This window comes from Peromyscus californicus, unplaced genomic scaffold (assembly GCF_007827085.1).
Source record: "Peromyscus californicus insignis strain IS unplaced genomic scaffold, ASM782708v3 Scaffold_14__1_contigs__length_90479793_seg_1, whole genome shotgun sequence".
NCBI classification, from domain to species: Eukaryota; Metazoa; Chordata; class Mammalia; order Rodentia; family Cricetidae; genus Peromyscus; species Peromyscus californicus.
In genome coordinates, this window is record NW_026294435.1 from 7,207,390 (window position 1) to 7,231,751 (window position 24,362).

Below are 24,362 nucleotides of genomic sequence, written 5' to 3' on the forward strand. Positions count from 1 at the left end.
AACAACTCCCCATTAAGAGTTTACAACAATCTCCATAGCTGTCACACCTCCCAGTATTTGAGTAGAGGATGATAAAGATGGCATTTCTTTTTTGGAATGTGTCTAAGGTGACTACAGCAGTCTAAGCTGCATCCGGTCCTTTCTAAACCAAAAAACTCTTGATGCAACTGCATCAAACTTAAAGACTCCCTTAGCTTCATCATTAACATTAACAGGTTAACATGATTATAGCATAAATATTGCTATACATAGTTACAATTCTCTCAATCTTATATCTTAAAGCAAACTCTTAAGAGAATCATTTGAATTTCTTGCTAACAAAACATAGGATAAACTTCTGATGTATTCACATCAAACTTAAATATTTCCTTGACTTCACCAGACCATGGTGCATAAATATCAATAGGTTAACATAATAATTCTGACATGAACATTACTATACACTATTATAATTCCTACAAACATACATTCAACCTTAATTCATTCATAACTCCCCCTTTTCTTCATAAGTTTTTAAACACAATCTCAAACCTAGTTAGAAGAAAACCCAAACTTCTCTATTTAAACAATTCCATTTGTAACACAAAACCAGTTCCATAAAACAGTTCCATTTTTAACACAAAACAATTCATGAATCACCAGTTAATAAAGCATATATGTATACACAAAACTGCATGTTGAGCCTAGGTAGAAAAAATAAATTTCTCCATTTAAATAGTTCCATTATTAACACAAATAATTCCATAAGTAAATTTAAAATTGTCCCATTGCAATGAAATCACCACTGTTCATTTAATTTCTTTAGTCCCAAAATTCAAATAATAAATTCTGGTACCAGCCTTCCAAATATGAAGAAACCTATAACCAAAACCTTTTTGTAGTTTTACCTTGTTTTTGTTTTTTGTTTTTTTAAGTTCAAGTAAATTCTGGTACTGGATTTCCACTTCCAAATTTGAAGAAATGTTTTACAACCAAAACTTTTTGCAGTTAACAACTTTGCTTCAAACAAGCATCTCTTTAACTTTCATTCTCAGGCTAAAGACATTTTTAGTTACAGTAACATTTTAAACTGCAACATTTTTGCTGCTAGCTCAGGTTTTTCTGTGCTGCATTGATGTTCTGTGAGTCTCAGCTGCAGATGCCTGGCTGTGGCCATTGTGCTGGCTCTGGCATCTACAATTCTTAGTGGCTTCTGGAGCTTCTGAAACCACTCAGACTGCCAGCTTTGCAGTCTGCTATGGATGCTGATTTGTGCATCCCATGTTTGCACAGATTCACATGAATGCATAGACTCACATTCAACATTTACACTTGTTTATACTTTTTGTAAGTTCATATTCTTAAGGAAACTATAAGACTACCTTAGCACATATATTTCTTATATTCATACAAGCTTATATTCTTAAAGAAATTCTATAGGACTACTTTAGCAAATATACTTCCTACATTCATACAAGCTTATATTCTTAAAGAAATTCTATAGGACTACCTTAGCAAATATAGTACAGAACATCCCTAACCATTTTTCCTTGTAATGCTGCAGCCATGACTGTCCCTTGATTGTATGATGGTCCTATATTGGAACAAAGTAGAATATAGTCAGAGATGTTTCCCTTCTTTCTAAAAGGGCATATCATGATATAGCATGCTGCATTGACATTTTCATATGCAAGTTGTTTTACAAGTAAATGTCCAGGTTCTGAATTGCTTGCCGTTTGAATTAATCTGGAAACAAAATCTTGAAATAACTCATCAGGCCCTTGCCTTATCTTAGACAGATCCTCAGTTTGTCTTCCTGATGACAGAAGCACATTCCAAGCTCTTTTGGCAGCAGCATTAACCTAAGCATACACCGCTATATCAAAATTTAATTGTTGACCTGTCTCCTCATAAGGGCCTTTTCTAGCGAGCATATCAAAGGTAATGGGAATCTGTTGTGCCTGATTTATTTCGGTTTTGGCCTGACACTGTTCCACGAACTCACTTCCACAGCAGATAGTCACTGCTGGATAGGCATGCCCAAGCCATTTGTTTCTAATTGCCCAGGGTCAAAACTTCTAAAGCAAGGCTTTCTGACAATGCTGTTGTGAAATGAGCAGTCGGGCCATATTGACAACATGCTGTTTTTAACTCCTTAAGCTGTTTGAAAGGAGTTGGAACATGCATTCTTATAATATTACCCTGGACAGGGAACATTTGAACTCCTTGAATTTCTTCCCCCTTACTAGCAGCTTCCCCAAGGCTAGCTTGAAGAGGAGATGCAGCATTAGAGAGGGTTCATATTGCTTTAGAGGATCTTTGTACTAGGGCAATTACAGGTGGCTTGTCCATTCTAAAAGACACCTCCCCAGGTGAGTCTAATTCCACCCCTACAGAGGGAAGAGAAGAGACTTGAGCTTCTATTTTTTGAGTAAGAGAAGTTGCTAGGCTTTTCAAGCTTTTCAGTTCCTCGCTTGTCTTATCCCAAGACTTTCTGTTCTTTAAACTTAGCTTCATGGCCAAGAGAAAACGGACCCTGTTTAAATAGTGATGTACAGGGGTTTTCAGGTTCTGCTGGTGGAGCAGCAGGTTTTGTCTCAGCCTCATCTGCCTTAGGCAAAGATCCCTCTTGCTTTTTAAGGTTTGGATCTAAATTGTTCCAAATCAATGCCCACAGGCCAAGGGCTTCCATGGGAATTTTTTCAGGTTGGTGTTCTCCATAATATTTTTGCATTTCAACTCCAATTCTCCCACAGGAATCTTCATTCAGCTTTCCATAATCAGAAAACCAGGGACACAATTTCTCTACGAACTTTAAGAACCTCTGTCCTTGTAGTTCCACCTTGACCCCTTTGTTTTTTAACCTTTCTACAAGTGACTCTTCAAAGATTTGCTTACTATTTCCATGCTCCATTTTGATCAGGAGGTCTATGTTTTTTCTTAGAGCAAATCACAAGTGATTTTCTGTACTAATATCTCCAGGTGATTCTTATTTTTTGTCTTTACAGAAAGAGAAACTGAGAAAGAAAATTTTGAAATTTTTAGTTTTTTAGAGAGAGATTTTACCAAGTTTTTCCCAAGAAAAGCTTTAGTTTGAGAGAGATAGATTAAGTTTTTTTCAAGAGAGAGAAAGACCATCAAGTTCATTCCCAAAACTGCTGAACTTTGGCTTATTACATCTGCATTTTGCTTCAGAGAGAATTACTTCCTCCTGCTGCTTGGACTTAGTATTTTAGCTGTCCCTAGGCCAAAAACTTCCATAGGAATCTTTTTTCTTCCGGATAAGCTCAAAGAGGAGCTTTTTTCTAGTCTGCGTTCATAGCCCCAAAGTTAGAAGATTGAAGACTTAGTTTCTCTGTTAGTTACCATCTTATCCTAAGTAAATTTTTTCTACACTACTTTATTCTAAGTTTTTCCTGCACTATATTGCTACACTCTACCTTCCTAATTTTTCATAGATAGTAATTAAGAGACAGAAAGATAGAAATCTTGATAGAGAAGATTCTACGCTGCAGCCTCAGACATCCTTCCAGTCTGTTTTTTCCTTTTCTCCAGAGGATAAAATACTGTTGCCTTCATTTTTCTATTCCTTATTAGCATGCCTATACTCACAATGCCCCCTCAATCCTTTTGCCAAGTCCTAGGGTTATTTTTTTCTTTATTTTCCTTTGTCGTTTTCTTTGTCTTTGTCCCTGTTCAGGCACCTGTTCAGGACCAGCCCCCACATTTTTTTACCCCAGGGACTCTTGAGAAATGAGGGATGAGACTTAGTTAGAAATGAAGAGGGGAGAGAAAAAGATAGAAAATACAGGATGGACTTGGGAGGGCCTGGATCCTAATCCATAGGGTCTCAACTCTCTCTGCCCTAGGTTATTTAAAGGAATGCTAAGGGGTGTAGCAAAAGACCTCCCCCCAGCACAGTCAAGTGCAGACCATCTCAGACACCTGCACTCAGGCCCATGGCCCAGTCATCCTCACTTTGCAGACTTTCTGGGTAAAGCCACTAGGAAACATGAAAATGGGCTCCCACAATGGAGACATTGTGGTGACCCCTAATCTTCTTTGGAGACCTTGGGTCACTGATAGGATCTGGGAGTCTCTGTCTGATATAATAAGCCTTATAATCAACATTTTAAATGTCATATTCCGCAGATGTCTGAAATATTTGTGGGCTGTCCAGGTATATCTGAATAGACAAACTTTGTTTCTAGTTATTTGTTTTACGCCCAACCCTGAAAACATATTCATGGGACTAAGAAAAGTTTATCCCTGTAATTAATTGGCATGACTACAATTTAAGAACTTGATTATTTATAATCTGACTATTTACTTGTGTTCTAAACAGTCTACAATAAGTTGGCAGCTTTCATAAGACTAGGACTTCATGTTCTATTTCTTTTAGCCTTAAAAACAATGACTTTGAATTGAAGCTCTTCTAGTATCAAATATGGGTTCAGTAAAGGAACCAAAACAGAATAGCCATTCTGTGGGTAAAAACAGAACAAATTTGTGCCAAGCTGTTAAGCTGTCTCCTGGGAAGGCAAGGAAGTGACAAGGGAAAGATCCCAGGGTAAAATGGGAACAGGAGAAAGGGGTGAGTTGAGGCGTGGCCCATGATCAGGGACTGAGACAGGCTGGCATTGTCCTTGACAAGTTATAAGGCATCACAGCCATATGTATTGGTGAAATTATTAAGGCCACTCCACGTAGTTAAAAGATTTATTTAATGGCGTAACTTACAAATTAAGGGATAGGTAGGTCGCGGGGTCTGGGGAAGGTGTCTCGAAGTCCAGTGGTGTTCTCTGGAGCTCTGCTTGGCCCACCTCCACCGTCCAGGGTCCCGAACCGAGTGAGAGCGCTCGCCCATCCAGATCTCAGGTCTCCAGGCGCCTCCCTTGGCCCCGCCTTGTAGGCGTGACAGTTGCCAAAGTCTCAATGGGGGTTGGAACTTCCAGATCAAAGCTGGAATGGCTACCCACTACACATATGTTAATGCAATGGCCACAAGTTCCTTTTGCCAGAGATAAGGAGGGTGACTCCCTTTTTAGCAAGCAGGAACTTTGTTCAAGCTGCTGGTTCTCAAATATCCCAATCCTTTGACCTTTCAATATAGTTCCCCCATGTTGTGGTGACCTCCCATTACAAAAACTTTCCTGTTACTATTTCATAACTGCAGTTTTGCCAGTGTTATGAATCAACACAAATATCTGACTTGCAGGTGGTCCTAGGCTACCCCTGTAAAAAGGTTTTCAACCCCCAAAGGATCGAGACTTATGGAATTAGGAGCTGTTCCAAGCTCTTTGCCCTACTGCTTAGGTCATTTTCTTGCTGTATCACAAGAAATGAACATCTCAGTTTCTGGTTAGTATTTGGTGCTTATGGCTGTGACCCTAATTTTTAGCCATTTAAGTCCAAATATTAGCAATATAGAACATTTTATAAACTTAAAATGTTCAATAGACTTATAAATTTAAATATTTTAAAAACTGTTCTTAAAAATGTTTAAAAACTCCCAAATGTCTTCCTGCAATATCAGAAATAAAGTAACCCCCTTTTACTTTAAGAGAGAGAAAACATGGCATAACCACAATCTGTATAAGGCAAAACCAAGCTCCAGTAAGAATCCAAAGTTCAATATCCAGGATTCATTCATAATCTTTTTGGTTCTTTTATTTAGAGGCTTGGATCATTTCTTTGGCCCCACCCTTGGCAACATATTCATAGCCCACCTTCTACATCTCAGCCTGTTCCATATCATTGTGGCTGGTGCTTCTGGTGACTGTCACCTGGCACTGGCATTTCCACAACTGTTAAGATCTGCCATTGCAACTGGATGAAGAATGTAAAACATTCAAGTCTGTTGTTAAAGTTAAGTAGCTGAGTGTTAACTGTTAGATATTGAAAACAGGTCAATTGCCGATATTCACAGATTAGCTTGGACAGTGCTGTACTAGAGTCATTGTGTGGAGCCTCTGCTTTACTCTAAGCCTGGCAGGGTTTCTTTCATATGTCTGATTTGGTCATCAAACCTTGTTCTATATGAACTATAATTTTTGTGTTTAAAAAGATAAATTTGGATCACTAGGTGAATTACTTACAGTTTGATCCATAACACCCACCTTTAAAAAAAAAAAAAGCCAGGCATGGTGGCATGCATAGTTGTAATCCCAGATCTAAGGAGGAAGAAACAAGAAAGCCTTGTGGGGTTTACTGGTCAGACAGCCCAGGTGAATTGGGAGTCCCAGGTCCTGTGAGAGAGGATGTAATAAAAAAGGTGGCCAGACTTGTAAGGAACAATACTGAAATTGACTTCTGGTCACTGCATGCATACACACAGACACCAAAGTGGGGGCAGACTTGAGTGTTTACTACTGCTAATGCATGAGGATTGAATAATGTTAGTTGAGGCTGTTAATCTTTTGTCTTTTGCCAAAACTCTGGGAGATGGTATCTTCAGTTGTGAGATTCATACAGTGATAAATCCTTTTATTCAATGAATTGGGAGATGGTATCTTCAGTTGTGAGATTCATACAGTGATGGATCCTTTTACTCAATGAATTTGACTTTGAATAACATTTTTTCTTTCTTAGTGGCTGGGAGTTTTGTCAAAGTACTTCAAATATGGGGAGTCTGTGGATAAAATACAGTCCAAAAATTGGAGGGAGAAAATTATCTGTCTAAAAGCACATGAAAGCAGTTTCTCTGGTGGCAAAGCATGAGCACTAGTGATGTGTGTCAAAGGCATCTTTGTGATGTACTGTCTTTGCCAGCACCTCCAAGCACTGCGTTCTTCACTATTTCAGTGGGGTTGTTATTAGGGTTTTAAAATAATATATAATTAATATACATTTTAATTTATTGCCAATGTAGCACATATATTAGTCATACATTTCTAGTTTACTAACTTGTGCTTTTTTTTTTTTAATAGTATTATGTGTTTGTTTGTGGGCAGGGGCAGTATACTCACATGTGGAAGCCTCAGGTCAACATGGGGTGTCTTCCTCTATTGCTCTCCACTTTAACCTTTGAGGCAAAGTCTCTTCTTAAAACTAGGTGAATGAGAAAAAAAGAAATAAAAAACGGAAGGGCATGACTGTTCCTAGGTATGGCGGAGAAGGAGATTTACTGTAGATAAAAAGGAGAGCATAGCCAGAGGCAGAAATTTGGAAGAGTCCAGAGTGAACATGACAATGAGCAGGACATGTGAGGAGAGGAGAGAGGGGAGAGCCATGAGATCAGGAGAGTAAAGGGTAGACAAAGGGGCCAGGTAACCAAAATGGCTGGGTCATATAAGAAAGAGCCTCTGGGGGAAGGGCAGTCCAGCTGCTGGGCTGGAGAGTTCAGGGTAGGGGTTGGGGTATACCAGCTGTACCCTGTAATAGTTAGGAACTGAGCGATGCTGGGAGAACCTGGTGGGATATGTTGAATAGGCACCCCAATTAGACATTTATTCAGGGTTTGAGACCTATCACTGAGGTTTATCAATTAGCTGGACTGGCTGGACTGCTGAAACCTGGGACCCTCTAGTCTTCACTCCCAGCACTGGGACTGCAGTCACGTCTGGCTTTCTACATGGGTGCTGGAGACTGGAATTCAGGCCCTCGTGTTTGCTTGGGAAGCACTTAATACACTGAGCCACCTCCCTAGCTCCTGGTGTCTGTTTTTAAACCGTTGGTACCTTTTTCTAATTCTATGCATTTTTTTGTAATTCCGTGTTTTGTACATCCATTTAAAAGTTTCTCAAATTAAAAATTGTAGGAATCTTGTGCTTTTTCTCATAAGTTCTCTCCTTTTGCAGCATCAGCCACTATGTGATTGTCATGTCCATGACCATCTTTCTGGTATTTCTTAATGGCCTAGTACAACTGCTCACAACAAAGAAACTCCATCTGTGTGGCAAACCCAAAAGGCATCTCCTGTGATGTTGGTAAAGCCATCAGTGAGCGTCTGCATCTTGATTCTCCTTAAAGAAAAACCCCACCAACGATTCAAGAAAATGGATATTGGACCAGAGAGATGGCTCAGTGGGTAAAGTGTTTGTTGCACACGGCTGACAACTTGAATTTGATCCCTGGAATCCACGGTGGAAGGAGAAAACAGACTCCCAGAAGCTATCTTTTGGCCTCCATGTGCATGTTGTGCCTTGCATGCACACACACACACACACACACACACACACACACACACACACACACACCCCACATACATAACAGCACTGCATTTATAAAAGAAGATGGATGCTAATTTGTATTCTCCTTTAGAGAATGTTTCATCTGGAATTCTGGATTTACAGGTGGTCTGACATAATAGAGCTTCCTTTTTCTTTCAGTTAATACATAGAATAACAGGTTTCTTTATGACATTTCCAAGAAGCTTCTTTTCTCTTTAGGTTTTGCAGGCTTGAAATAATGATTGTGTCTTAGAACAGAGTGAAGCATCCTTCGTTTTCCTTTGTTTTTATTTTATCTCTCAGCTTTTTTCCAGTAATGTTTGAGAGCACCTGCCACCCTTTGATCCCACAGTGCAGCTTCATGGACACCCAAAGGAGCTCGTGCCCTTGTAGGGACAGTCCTGACACTGTGGAGGCACTGAGTGGAACCACCAGTTCCAACATAAACATCTGTCAGCCCCAGCACTGCGGCTGCGTTTCTAGTAGCTCTGACCTCTCGAGCCTGTGATGAGTAAGACAGGTGGGGCCGCAGTCTGAGATTTACTGAACCTCCGTGGAAAGCTCTCTGCCCAGCTTTGCCATTCCTGTGTCCTCAGTATGTTGGCTTGTGCCTCTCTGCTGCTTCCAGGGTTCTCATAATAGCCAGCTAGAAGATGCATCCTCCTTTGCCTTTTATCCATTTCTGGGTCATCTTGGAATTTCTGGGGACTCTGACTTTCTTGGTTGTTGTTTCAATATCATTCCCCAAATCAAAGGCTATAGTTTCTTGACAGTATCATAAAGACTCAAATTAAAATTGCTACGCTTTTGGTCTTGATATTTTAACTAGACCAAAGGCCTACAGTGATCTCACTAGATTTAGCTTTCCCTTTGTATATTCCAATCAATGAGGTGAGAATAATTTTTATTTGGGTTGTCCACACAGTGACCTATATAGTGTAGAGTTGCTTATAGAATGCTGTTAAGTGCTTGGCTCAGATTTTGCTGGTGTGTATCCCATTTTAAAAAACAATTGCTTTTGATTTAAGTTATGTTATTACTAATCTGCATTAATGACCAGAAAGCTCATTATAAATTACTAAGTTTTTCAAATTGGCAGGTGAGCAAACACAATCTAGAAGAGTAAGCTCAGCTGAGCAAAAAATACTTTAATTTCTACTTACGATAGTCATAATTTATTTGTGATAATGCCTCCTGATATGGCAATGATCACATTGGAGTGTATTGAGAGAAAAGTGCTAGTCCTAATCCAGGCCTCAGCATCACTGTGGAACAGTCTAGGTGACAGTTAAGGAGCTGCTGCAGCAGTGCCAACCCTGGCAGAGCAAGACCTGCCTTCCTAGACCCTCGGGTAACTTCCATCCCACTATGTAAACACTTACACAAACCTTCTTCTACAGAGGAATTAATACATTGTGTGTGTGCACACATGTATGCACGTGTTGATCCCCAAAGCTGTAGTTGCAGGTTGTAAGATGCCTGACTTGGAGGCTGAGAACCGAGCTCAGGTCCTTTGCATGAATAGTATTTTTTTAAGTACTGAGATAATCTCTTCTAACTCCAGAATTAATATTTTTATAGCAGTATTGTAAAAGGTGCTTCCTATCTTATGTTTCTGTTACATTTTATTCTCTAAAGTACATACTTACCTCTGGGTTGGTAAGTTTATAGAAGGCAGTGCTTCTGCAGCTATAGCTGTTTCTGCTGCATTGTTAAAATTAGGAAAAGCTTTAAGAAAGTGTGCACAAACTGGGCATGGTGGCAGATCTCTAATTCTAGCACCAGGGAGATATAGGGAGGAGATCATGAGTTCAAGGCCATAGAAAATTAGACACCAGCCTGAGCTGTAAAACCCTGTGTTGAAAAGAATTAAAGTTGGCATCTCAAGTTGAAAAAAAATTAAAATATTGAATGACAAGAAAAGCATACTATATTACATGAATCATGAATAAATCTTGGATACTAACTGTAATGGTCATAATTTACCAATAAAATCTTTGTATTATTTCACTGTTTATTATATAAAGTCTTAGAACATAAAATGCTTTCTTACATTTTAGAAAAATTATAGTACAAACTGGGTGTGGTTACATAGGCCTCTCTGTAATCCCAGTGTTTAGGAAGCTGAGGAGGAGGATCACATGTTCAAGGCCAGCTTAGGCCACATAGCAAGCCCCGAGCAGCATGCCTTACGTGAAACCTTGTGTTAGGAAACAATGAAGTAGTGGTAGGGGACTGTTATAGTATGAATGGCAGTCAGTGAAGAATGACGTAACCCAATTATCATCAGTCACAGTGTGGCTTCTCATGAAAACCTCACTCCAGACTTCAGGCTACTCACACATCAGGCCTCCTCCCTGCTACCACCTGCACTTTTACATACTGTCAGCAGTAAAGAGTTCCTTGGTTCCTCCTTTTGAAACTAGTTTCTGATACTACTAGTTCAGGGGTAGTGAAGGGTTGCACATTCCTGCCTCTAGAGACAGGCAGCAACTGTGTCCCCTCCTCGTGGGAGCCATGTGAGTTCCATATACCCTTAGATGCCATCTCATCAGGAGGCTGGAGAGAATGAACCAACTCAGTAATGGGGAGACCACATCCCACTAGTGTTTAGGGGCCCTTTAAGAGACCAGGGGTAGCCTGGTTGACAGCGCTTCTTTCCTCAATAGTTTTTTTATGCCAACAGTGTGCTTGTCCTCTCTAAATGCTTCGAAGTCGTTATGCTTATTGTACTGCATTCTTTCAGTACACTGGTAATGTCTTTGTAGTACTTCCCATTTCTGCACTGGTGTAGTTTATAAAGATACATTTCTGAATGTAATTATATAAAGAAACAAAAATATTTGAGGTGTGTATGTCACTAATTTTCTCAAGTACACTAAAATGGATTAGGCTATTGATGGACTCACCATTATAAGTATAGTATTTATGTGCACAAACAGCATTTTGAAGATAGTTTCAAAGCATCAGTTGTCGGTGAATAAATATGTGATCATAAAAGGGTTCCCTGATGAAGTGTTTGGGAAACATCTAGGTTAGAAAGGTTTAAAGGTACATTTATTCTGTACTGTAGGATGCCCATGCCTACAACTTCCACGTGCTTGCTGCAGACTTTCCCCCTCCAGATGGGTAAGCATATTTTATAAATATCTCCATGTAGTTTTCCACACAGTTTTCACAAAAGGATGTTGTACACTTAATGAAATTTTTTTCCTGGCAACTGGCAAGACATATTTATTGTAATTGTTAAACTGGGAAAACTAAAGAACATACTAGGAATTTTGCCTGCATATCACTGTATTGTCTGTCCCTGTTGGAATTTCTTCTCTTTTGCATCCTCAACCTGAAAAACATAGTCACAATTCTCAGCTTGTTTTCTTGTGGTCCAACACTTTCAAAACCATTACTATTTCAAACTTTTAATGATACTTTGGTTGAAAATTGTGAAAACAAGATCAAGGGCAGCCCGTATCCGAGCATGGGTGGGAGAGGGCATCATGCAGCGCCACCCTCTTCTGAGGAGCTATTGACAAATTGTGGCTGCTGGGGGAGGGACAGTCTGTTTTCAGCGGTCCTGGCCCTGAGAGACTGCTTGTGTTCCTGTAGGTGGTCCTTCACCCATGGACACACAGGCAACACTAATGGATGTGGTGAATATTTTTTACATCATGAAGATGGAAGAGAATAGTTGATCAAAATGTGTTATATGCATATGAATAATAAAATACTTTAAAAGAAAAATAATGAAAATATCAGTTATCATGATTTCTTATAATGCTTAAAATTTTTACTATTACTCTTAGTTGAACAGATAATTTCTTTTTATGCAGTGATTTAGTTAGGTTGGCTTACATCATATACCAGCAAGTAGCAATGATTCCATGTTTCTTTGGACACCTGGTCTGATTATATAGCCAAAACTGGCCTCAGAGTTGTGATCCTTCTGCCTTAGTTCTGAGTGCCAGCATTACAGATATGTGCCACCATGCCCTTTAAGTTGGGTTTAGTCTAATATATTCAGTGGACTTGGATAATGTGATTGACAAGGATAGTTGTCAGCCCTTACAGATACTTTTATCTTCAATGTGATAATATTCCTAGGAAAGCTAAGAATATGTGATCAGTGTTTTAATAGGCCCTGTGCTTGCTGAAGAGAAGTAATACCTATAAAGTTTGAAGCCAGAAAAGTAAAATTCATTTTCTTGGTGTGTCTTAGTTTATTTTTGTCCTATCCTGGAAATTATTGTGATTAGCTGTAACTTATAAAACAGACATTTCTTGTACCACTTGAGTAAGGGGATTGAGGTTAGCATCAACAGTGAAAGCTGTGTTGACAATATGCACACTAGGTATGCCATGGAGAGAGTGGTGCCTTCCTCTTGGCAGTTCATAAACCCTGTTTAATCATGAGGAAAAATGGACATGTCTCAACTCAGTTATAAAATATTCTACAAAAACCTGATGAGTAGTCTTCAAAACTGTCAAGGTCATCAAAAGCAAGAAAAGCCTAAGAAGCTGCCAGCAGCAGAAGAGTCTAAGGAGACATAACTTAAATGTTCTCCTCGATAGGTTGCTGAAGGGCAAAGGGCTAAGAAAGTCTAATACAGTGTGGACTTCAGGACTTCTTTAACCATGAAAACGTACCTACTGATGAGGTGTTAAAGTAGAAACTGGGTGAGAGACTGTGGGAACTCTACCATTCTTGCAAATTTTCTAGGAAACTGAAAATAAAAATATTACTTGATTTTAAAATTTTACTCTCTTCACAAATAACTTTACATAAATGCACGTACCCCATTAGATGATGAGGTGGGAGGGAAACTGAATGTGTTCTGTGGTTTCTCTCTTTTTCCTGTTTCTCCCTGTCCTTGCTTTTCTTCTGTTCAGCTCCCATCACTCAGGCCTCTTAGCCATCTAAGTGCTGGCTCAGCATGTATACTAATGTGGTTTCTTCTTGACTGTTTGTGTAAGTTAGTATACAGTGTGATTGTGCAGTGGGCAGCTGTGCTCTTGCTCAGCATTCTCTTCTGGGGGCAGCTGTGGCCTTCCTAAGCCTGGTGCCTCTGTGGAAATTAAATGGGTTGCTTTGTTTATTTGTCTCTCCCCACAGTTGACTGATTTACTAGTGCACATCTGACTCAGGCCAGGCCAATTTGAATCATTTGCAAGATTTTCAAGCTTTAATGATGAAATTGTGTGTTGAGTGTGAATGTGTTCATGTATATGTCTGTGCATCCAAGCATTCATGGAGGCCAAAGGTCAACCTTGGATGTCTTTCCTCAGAGGCTGTCCACCATATTTTTTGAGACCAGGTCTCATTGGCCTAGAGCTTACTTAATAGGCTAGGCTGGCTGGCTGCCGAACTCATGGGTACTGAGGATCCAATTCAGATCTTTATGCTTGTGTGGCAAGCTCTTTATAAACTGAGCTATCTCCCTAGCTCCTTGGAACTGAGAAATTTTCAAATATAAAAATTGAGTCATTGCAACCACTGAAGCCAGGTAAGACCTGAGGAGCCCAGCCTGGATTCCAGGCTTCAAGAAGGTCTCAAATGCCAAATGTTTTCTCTCATTCAGATCCTAGATTTCAGTTTTTATATTTTTGTATCGGTGTGAATGTGGATATAGGCCATGAAACTCTAAAAGGGATCATTAAAGGAGAAAAAGTCTTGGGGATGGGGTGAAGGGCAGTAGGATACGTGTGACAGTAGAATTGGGGCAGCTAGAGAGGGGAAAGAGTGAGAGGACCACCTCGGGGGCACAGGGGAAGAAATGGGTGAGAGAACCAGCAAAAATAAAGATGTATAAAAATGTTGTAATAAAATCCAATTAAAAAACTACTCAAGTCTCTTTAATAAAAGTAACAAGAAACTGGAGAGACGGCTCAGTGGTTAAGAGCACTGGCTGCACTTGCAGAGTAAGAGGATTGATTCCCAGCACCCACACAGTGGTTCACAACCATCTGTAACTCAGTTTCGAGGGAATCTGATGCCACTTCTGACTTCTTTAGGCACTTGACCAAGCTGTCTTCCCCAAGGACTTCCCACAAAAGGAGAACCTTGGCTGCTTTAGGCCAGGTAGTGGGAGGTAAAGGGGGTCCCATGATGGAGTGGGAGCAAGTAGTGAGAGGACTGTGGGCTGAAAGTGAGCACCTGAGAGGGTTGATCTTGGCAGCCTGTCTTTTAGGAAGGAGAAAGGGAAACGAGAGAGGCTGGAGAGAGAAAGAAGGGACTATGGATTGAGGCTGGTAAGGGGGAGGATCATTAGTGTGTTCTAAATTAGTGGTGGAATCATCTGGTTTGGGCTTCATAACTAGTGTCGGGTCCTACCTGACCTGTTGAACAATCCAGAATAGGGGAGTGAAAATTGAGAAAAAAAAAACAACTAGGAAAAACAGATAGAAGAATAGACAGAGACATAGGATAGGTTCAGGAGGCCTCTGAGTCAATACTGCAACAGCCCTGAGTATATTTCTCATAGCCTTTTTATATCCAGAGCAAGGGGGGCAAAAGACCTCCCCCCTCAAGGGCACTGTGGTTCAAAGTACAAACAAGTATAAACACTTCCTACATTCTCAAGACATCTGGTAAGCATACCTTTGGTCAAACATCCTGTTATTTGGCCTTAAAGAGCAAAACATCTAACAGTCATGCCTTTGGGCAATTACCCTGTTATCCAGCCTTAAGGGGCAAAGACAAGCTTGAACTCTGACCTTGAGCCAAGATGGAATCAAGCCACAAACTGGAGTCACTGTGGGTTCCCACAAACTAGGAGGAGTTATTTTTTTTCCCTTGGTTGGTTTATGCCTTGTGGTCACTTTTAATGAAAATGGGAGTGAGGTCACATGGCAAAGTCCATCCTTTCCAATCCCAACAAAGATGGCTGTCAGCCATGTGGCTACCTCCATCCCAATGTGGGGAAAGCTGGTAAGGTGGCATCGAGCCACATGTTTCCTTTAAGATTACCTATGTATAGATTTTTAACTGTCAATGCCGGTGTTACAAGTTTTAAATTAACCCTTTTGTTACAGATTTTACAGATTATTCAATCATACCCAATATGTTTACAAATCTTGAGGTACAGAAAGTTTACACAATAGTCTTACAAATTTTGAGATAAGATTTATACCTTAGTGTGGGAGCCCATTCTCGGGTTCCTCGTGGCTTTACCCAGCAGGTCCACATAGAGGATGATTAGGACCACCGGCCTGAGTGCAGGTGTCTGAGATGGTCTGCACTTGGCTGTGCTGGGGGAGGAGGTCTTTTGCTCCACCCCTTGGCGTCTCTATAAAAACCCTGGGGCAAAGACAGTCGGGCCCGTTGGAAAAGGTTCCAGGCCCTCTCGAGGCTATCCTTTATTTTCTATCTGTTTATCTCCTCAAGATTCTCCGCAATGAATCCTTCTATCTAATATTTCCTGCTGCTTGCACTCAAGAAAACTCTGGGGAACTGTGGGGGTGGTTGGGTAAACGCCCCACACCTTAGCAAAAGTTTTAGATAGTTAAACCAAAACCAAAAGAGTATGTGATGAGTAGCAATAGTCCCATTGGGAATAATCTGCCCCTTTATTTTGTTTTGCTCTCCTTTCTTGGTCACATTGTCAGGTGGCTCATCTGATCTGATATGGGACAGAGATTTTGGAGGAAACTTTTTTTTTTATTTTATGAGACAGGGTTTCTCTGTGTAGCTTTGGAGCCTGTCCTGGAACTTGCTCTGTAGACCAGGCTGGCCTCAAACTCGCAGAGATCTGCCTGCCTCTGCCTCCTAAGTGCTGGGATTAAAGGCATGAGCCACCACTGCCCAGCCTTGGAGGAAACATTTAAACAAGCATGCTTGGATCTAGGAAAGGGGGGGCGTACCCCAACTCCAGAATCAGCTTTTAATAGAAGTGGAACAGCATAAAACAATTTAATGTCACTCTTACCTAAAAGACAACAATCCAGTAAGCTAAGAACAAAGAGGATGTGGAGATAGGAAATATTTGAGCCCTGCCTACAGACAGAGGAGTGCAGAAGGGAGCTGAGAGGTACAACATGCAGCAAGGAGTGTGTGTGGAGTGTATGCACACTGCAGCTGGCCTCTTCCTTTGCTTCCTCCCCACTCCTGCTAGGTCCTGCTTGGGCTCCCACTTTGCGGCAAACTTACAGATCCATCAATGATAACTTAAAAGACACAGTGTGTGTGTTGGAGGAGGGGCATGGGATTAGACAAAAACAGGGCTTGGAGTAAAGAAAAGGGGAGGCTTGAACATAGGGAATGGGAACTCTCCATTTCCCCGATATCTGGCAATATTTGTAATATTGGTACCTAGGATGCTGTTAGACAGCCATTTGGAGTGATTACCTAAGGGATATTGAAACCAAAATTTGATTGCAAAAGCAAATGAATTTAGGGCTCTTCAGATTAGGTGCCAGGTGGAGAGGCTGGAGGTTTTCTAAGAGGCATCCCAAGGGGAAATGAAAGGGTGTGGAAGACACTGTTCCATGAGTGAGAAAGAAGGAAACGTCACAGCAACAACCTGTTGTGGCAGGCATCCCAAGGACTCAGGGAGGACCAGAGAAAGACACAAGCCATTCAGTGAGTCATCACTGCACTCAATGGGGGTCAGGGGCTTAGCCTGGCTAAGCCACAGGATAGACTTGGTGCCTGGCCAAGGCTTTTGTGGAGGCCAGAAGGTGAGGACAGGAATTGAGCTCTAAGAGTGGGCTCTCATCAACAGGAAAGAGTTGGGAACAGGGTCACAAAGGTCACAGGGCCTAAAGAAGCTGTGGGATTATGGGAAGCTCCAAAGAGAAGGAGGGTGAAGAGGGTAGGAAAGAGGTGGAATAGCCCAGTTGGGCATAAAGAAACTAGGATTGCAGCTCTAAGGGTTGGGGGACAGGGTCAGGTGAAGAGGGCCAGCCATAGTTAAAGACAATGGCTGGGGGGGTACCTCCACTTCGAGTATTAGAGCGGTGCCAGACACTGGAGATTCAGTGGTCACTTCCTTGGACTCAGGAAAGCACTTACATGGACCAAAGGGGAAACTTACCACATTACTGCTGGTGGGTGGGTTGCCAGCAATAAGTGAACCAGAAAGTGAGCCTGGTGCAGGTGGCACAGAGATGGGGGATAGGGTGCCGGTGAAGCTCAGACTCTGAATGGGAGCACAAGCACCAGGAAAGCCTGAGTTATGACACCACTACAAGTGTTGCAGCTCTGAGGGGAAAGGCTTCCTCAATGGAGCTGTTAGAACTCTGAAGGGAAACATTTCCCGAACTGAGGTGTTACAGCTCTAAAGGGAAATGGTTCCCCAGTGGAAGTGTTGCAGCTCTGAGGGGAAAGGTGTCCTGGCAGTCGGGACTCAAGGAATACCCTCAGAAAGTAACACCACACAGCAAACCTCTCAGAAGAGATTTATTGAGACAGACACAAGAGAGTAGCTGCCTCTTTTTGGGTAAGGAGCAAAGAACTGAGCAGAAGATAGGTTTATGGAGGCTTTCTTGGGGGAGTTTTCCAGGGTGGAGATTTCCAGGGTAGAGCCTGGTGGGATTTTGAGTTCAGTAATTGGTAATTTTCCTAGCTCAGGGATTGGTAGGTTTTGGTGGACTTTTCAATGCTGGAAATGAGCCGAGACCTTTTACCCTACAGTTACACCTGCTATTGAGTGCTGCTTTTATGTTACCCTGTATTCAAGTCCCTCTTGTGGCTAGCCTTAAGGAAGCCCAGCAATGTAAGACACAGGTAGTTGAATAGTAAATGAGTTATCAGAGACAAACAACAATAACAGCAACAAACAAAAACCCGCAGTAAAGGCTCACATACTGGCTAACATCACTAAGATGAGTTTTCTAAGCAAATGTGGCCGCCAGTAATGTGCTCCATTGGAAGTGCCGATGTCCCAAATGGCACTGGATGCTGGGGAAGCACATAGTGTGGTCACTGACAATGAGCAGATGGAAACAAGACCTGTGAACAGCTTGTGTGCTGCTTCAGGGTTTCTTCGCTGTTTCCTCTTCAAAGTCATGTGCCATGTAATCAGAGAAGTCCTGAGATGTAGAAGAAAAGACTATCCATTCTTCCCACTCACACTCACACTTCAGCTAAAGCAAGCCCTACTGGTCATCCTGACTATACCCATTTTACCCCATTTTCACATTCAAAACTCTGTGGCAAAAAATATTCTCAGATTACACAACAACAAAATCCTTCATTGCAATGAGACAGGCCAAAGTACTGGCCAATGAGATTTAAACTGGGGGTGGGGTTTAAACTCTGGGCAGCTCTAACTCAGCTGGTTCCCTTTTTTTCTGGCAACCTTTGCTCTCTTCCTGTCTGAACTGCAAGCATGCCACTGTCAATAGCAGTGGTGTGTGGTGGGGTGGCAGTTATTTAGCAATCTTGCAACATATTTGAAAATAGAACTTCTCGGGAAGGAAGTGTTAGCTGGAAGATGGTGAAGTCTCAAGATAGAGTCCCTTAGACTTGGGGTTAAAGAGACCACTTGGTTAAGAACACTTTTGGCTCTTGCAGAGGACTCAAGTTCAGTTCCTGAAACCCATATGGAGGCTCACAGCCAACTATAACTCCAATCCTAGGGGATCTATCACCCCCTTCTGACATCCTTGGGTAGCAGACACACAGGGTGCACATACACACATGCAGGCAAAACACTTGAACATATAAAATAAAAAATATTTTTAAAAATCCCTTAGCTTCTCACCATACTAATTCAGGATAGCCCAGTTTCAACTTTTTTAAAAAAACTATTTAAAAAAAAAGTGTGTGTGGTATAATGTGTATGCATGCTTGTGTGTGTGCCTGTATGGTATGTGGTGTGTGTGTGTGTGTGTGTGTGTGTGTGTGTGTGTGTGTGTGTGTGTGTGTGTAAGCACCTGTACCTGTGTGTAGAGGCAAAGGAGGACATTAGGCATCCTGCTCTATCACACTTCACCATTCTTGAGATAGGGACTCTCACTGAGCCCGAAACTCACCACTTTGCTAGGCTCACTGGCCCGTGAATTCCTGGGATCCTGTTTCTACTCCCAAGTCTAGGGATACAAGCACATGTAGTCATGTGGATACTAGCGATTTGAACTCAGATCTCATGCTCCTGCTGAAAGCACTCTTGCCCACTGGACCATCTTGCTAGCCTCAGCTTCTTGATACATGAGAAAAGCAATGCCTCTTTTCTCTATTTGCCCTAAGTTTGGTGATCCTTATATTTCCGACAAATTTGTTGAAGTTAGAAATCTAGATACTAGTGATAGATCAGTTATGTAAAGCAGGCATCATATGCAAGTCTGGGGTTAAAATCCACATTCGCAGGGATTTAAACATGAAATGGAGTCACTTTGCCTTGTTTAGTGATAGCTATAATGAAGGTAGCAGTCAGCATATTAGTTGAATCTTACATAATTACACAAAAATTAAGTAATTAAATTTGCTAATTGCTCACATTTGGAGTATATTTTTGCATCTTTATAGTTGTGCATGATATGAATATATGTATATATCACTATCTTGCCCAACTTTATGGGAAATGCAAGCAATTTAGCATTGTTTTTGTCTATAATTATTGCCTACCTTTTATTACATTTTGTGTGCATGTGTGTGCATGCATGTGTGTGTGTTTGTGTGTGTGTGTGTTTGTGTGTTTTCCTGTGTACTTGCCCTTGGGGAGGAGGGTCACATTCCTGTGGAGGAGAGAGGAAAACCTCAGGTGTTGTCTTCAGTCACTCTCCACTTGGCTTTCTTGTTTGTTATTGTTGATTTTGAGACCATTTTACCCAGTACCTGGTGATTCATCTAGACTGACTGGCCACTGAGCCCCAGGGACACACCTGCCTCTGCCTCCCCAGTGCAGAGATTACAAGTGCATGCTACCATGCTAGACTTTTTTACATGGGTTCTGGGAGATCAAACTCAGGTCTGTGGGCTTGGATTTTGAACACTAAGCCATCTTCCCAGCTACTCAGTCTGACTCTTGATGTGAAAATTTTATGATCTAAACCTGGAGACAGGACTGTCTTCTTTGGTAATGAACATCACACAGATTATTCAGGCTCTGCTTCCTATTAGTGTGTGACCTCAGGCAAGCCTCTCTGTGTCTGAACTGAGGTGTTTATAAAACAGTGATATATTTCCTTTTGTGACACTGAATTTTTCTCATTTTAGTTATGACAAATTACATTAAAATATTAAATGCATTAAGTTCCTAATACGCAGGATTTACATCCAGACAAGATATCAGCTCTGTACTAAGTGTACTTGTGTGCTGAACATTGTATCTAAGTTATGATTGTTGAGTGAAGCTGGATTGAGACATTTTCACTGTGAGTGACACTTGCAATAAATACTTGGGAGACTCACAGAGAGAGAGTTGAGGATAAATAGTGTGCTGAGACAGACCTTGAGACAGGAATTCAAGTAAACATGGACCCATGATGAGATATTCTCAAACAGGAAATGATCTGATGCATTTTTCGAACTAAATTTATATTCAGAAGTAAAGGACTTAATCCATCAATCAAACATTTACAAGAATTCATGCTTACTGAGCCTTTACTGTGTAAGAAACTTGACTTTACAAGAATTAGAAGACTGTGGATTGGGGTTGTGGTTCAGTTGGCAGAGTACTTGCTCACCATGCACAAAGCTCTTAGGTTCACTGTCCAGCACCACATAAGCTGTGTGTAGTGTTGCTTGTCTATCCTCCTTTGGAAGCAGAGGCAGGAGGAATAGAAGTTCGAGGCTAGCCTGGGCTACATGAGAAACTGTGTCAAAAAGAAGAGAGATTTAGGAGACCTAATCTTTATTATTCACAGCCAGTAGAGGAGGAAACCAACTCATTACACCCAAGTCAATAACCAAGAAGTGGTAGAAGTTCTGGTTTCAAAATGGTTGGCAGAATGAAGACATTTAGATAGACCCTCCTCCTCCTCCTCCAGCTGTTCATAAAGCAGGTGACTGTTCTGCACATAAGAAGCAGGTATAAGTGGTATTTTGGTTGCTGAGCATTCCAACTACATCAGGGTGGCTCTGTTAGAGTTGTCTTTTGATTGCTCCTCTCTGCCCATCTTCTAATCCTTTGCATGTTTTATGACCATTCCCTTTTGCCAAGAATTCTAAATTTTAGAGAAAAGCTCCTTTAGAATGAGAATGTTTAGTCTGGACCAATGTATTTTAAGAGCATATAACTTTTCTTTTGCATGGTAAATGTGTAGAATGCATGCATGTATGTATATGTATTCACAAGTATGTGGGCACATGTGTACATGTACATGAGGAGGTCAGAAGCTCATGTCAGGTGTCTTCCTTGATTGCTTCTGTATTAATGTCTTTGAGATCTGCTGCATATGACATTTAAAATATTTATGTTTTCTACAATGAACCATGACCATGCCTAACAGTGACCTTCAAAGTCTCCAAAAGGAGCATGGGACCCCACAAAAATTATTCCACTTAGACTATGGTAACACCACTAAGCTGATAAACACCACCTAAAGATCGGCTTTGAACTACAAACTATTCAGGACAATTTTTTCAGGGTCCCCTAAAGATTCATCACTCCCAGACAGCAGGAATTAATTTTAAGAACATTATGCCCATATTCCCATGAGGTAGTGTGGCAGTTTTTGGTTTTTCAGTAGGTTATGGATATTTGTTATCATTTAAGGAGGTTGATTACAAGTTGTTATTGGTAATGGTCAGGAAAAGAACTGAACAAAGGAGATTAGATTCAGGGATATTGTTCTAAAAAGAAAAAGGGAGGATATAGAAATAGGATAAAAGGGTAGATTATTGAATCTACTTTTAAACCAAAAAAAGCAACTACTTGTTTTAAATATTTTACATTGGCTTCAATTTTTGTATATTGATACAAATTTGAGGTTTTTTTTGTTATACTGTTTCTATGTTATAAAATAATAGGATAAAAAGGTAGGTTATCAAATCTACTTTTAAAGCAAAAAGGCAAGTACTAGTTTGAAATATTTATACTGATATGGATTTTTGTATATTGATGCAAATTTAAGGTTATTTTTGTAAATACATACTATACACACATTTCTACTCTTGTTCAAGGTATTGTACCTATACAGCTCATCTAACAATGTAAATTTCTAGTCCTTGAAAGTTATTACAAACTATTTAGCATAAAGAAATGCAAGTTAGTAGTTAGTTGCTTATTACAGTCAAAGTTGTAGTCGAGTTAGGTATGTTTTCAGGGTCAAACAGAGATATATTTTAGATAGGCAAATGGTCTTCAAACACTTCAGAGATCTACAGAATATGGCTTTAAGATGTTTTAATAATATAAGGATTTTTTTTATGACAATGAGACATGTCTCCTCCTGGCAGCACCAATTTATTTCAGAGAAGATGATGGGCATTGAAGAAACTACGTATGGAATTTACTTTCTTTGTGGCAAAAGTTAGCCACTGGGCAAGAAAATACTCTTGCCTCAACTGCTGACAATATGCTGTCCAATTTGGACAAGCAGGATAGAAAAAAGAGTGACTTCTGAATTTTGCCAAGACAAGGCAGAACAGTCCTTCCAAAATCTTACTTCACAGAAAAGTCTGTCAGATATTCTAGGCCTGCAGGACAAAGATGGATGCCCCAATGTTACAGAGGAATCTTGGGTGACTGTCTAAGCAGCCAACTATTTCTGTCATTTTTTAATTTTGGAAGTTGTTTGCTCTGCAACTCCTGCTCGATGAGGTAATATTATTTCCTTCTCAAGACTCTGATGGACTTGAAGACTAGATAGTTATAGTTTTCCTTGTTAACAAATTCAGAAAAAAAAGCTTACAAAAGAGGTAAAGTGTATAAGACTAAGAGACATAAAAAGATAGTTTTGGGTTTGTAATGCAAGTTAGGATAGAAAACTAGGTACAACACTTTGGACTCACCAAGATAGGATAGATAATAGAATATTTTCTCTGAATTTGACAAATGCTAGCACACTAGACATTATTAATGTAATTATTATTTGTATATATTTGTATATAGTTACTGTGCTCAATGTATATAGTTTTTCTATGCTAGTTAAAACCTTCGCTTTTTATTTAGACAAAAATGGGGAAATGTTGTGTGATATTTTGTTTATGTTCTGACAAATAAACCCTGCCTGGAGATCAGAGGGCAGAGCTAACCACTAGTTAACCATAGAGGACTGGAGGTCTGTACAAAGAGAAGACAGGAATTGACAAGGTGGAGTGGAGACAGGAAGTGATAAGGTGGGACAGAGACAGGATCTCAGCCTTTTTTGGTCAGAGTATCCAGAGAGGTAGGAGCTCCTCTGCTTCTCTGATCTTTCAAGTTTTACCCCAGTATCTGACTCCTGGTTTTTATTGATAAGCTTAATTAGATTTACACTTCAGTGTCTGGTCCCCTTTCTCTGAAAATATATAAACTTTTAAAGGTAACATACACATCTGTATTAGTACAAGTATAGATTGTGCATTGTACACAAGTCAACCAAAGATGATTTTTTGTTTTATGTTTGAGCAGGTAAAATATACATCATGTGTCTTGTAGTTCCTTTAGGTTTATTATTCATGTTTGTAGCCAGATTTTTCAGGGGGTCTTCTTTGATTAAACCTGATTTTCCTTAGCCCGGAATGAATCCATAGCCTCTCATTTTCTGTGGAATCAAAAACATAACCCTCCCCCAAAGCAACATATCTTTTGACTTAAAGCTTGAAGTCAAGATAATTTTAAAATATATAGGTTGATTTAATTTAGTAGCTTTCATAATCAAATATCCCTCAGAAGTTATCATTCACCCATTAAGAGTTAAAAAATCTAAAGAAAGCAATAAAATACCGAATCCAGATTCTGTATATTTCCCATCTTTATGTGGCTTATTATTTTTTATTACTCTATTCCCTTTTTAAGATCTTGACTATTATTCTAAATCATTTTTTAATTTATGACTGTTTCTATCCTTTCTCTTCTCCTTCCCAAGCCTATGTGCATTTTTCAAATACACTGTGACCTATTTAAAGGCCTTTTTGTCTGAATTTGTTCCTACTGTGTATCTTTAACCCTAACCCTGCCACACAGTGCATGCTTGCACCATGGCCCATGTGATCTGTGGAGATTTGCCATGCTGCAGCTCAAGCCTCCATGCTGCAGCTGAGGGACACATCTCTGTACCATGGCCCACATGAGAGACATGAACTACAAAGCTGTTCTTCGCTCTGTTTTTGTGAATCTAGAACCCTTT

The 24,362-nt window shown here is 40.4% G+C and overlaps 1 protein-coding gene across 5 annotated transcripts in view; it reads left to right on the forward strand.

Annotated features, from left to right (window-relative positions):
* Pign (phosphatidylinositol glycan anchor biosynthesis class N) overlaps positions 1–24,362 on the forward strand; it is a 177,403-nt gene that overhangs the window by 140,627 nt on the left and 12,414 nt on the right. Inside the window, exon 30 of one of the 5 annotated variants that reach the window (XM_052736494.1) lies at positions 7,779–13,243. The exons of the other annotated variants lie outside the window; for them this stretch is intronic. Within the exon in view, the coding sequence (XP_052592454.1) occupies positions 7,779–7,902 (124 nt within the window). The 3' untranslated portion in view covers positions 7,903–13,243. Of the gene's footprint in view, positions 1–7,778; positions 13,244–24,362 lie in introns of those variants that run through there. 5 annotated transcript variants of the gene reach the window in all.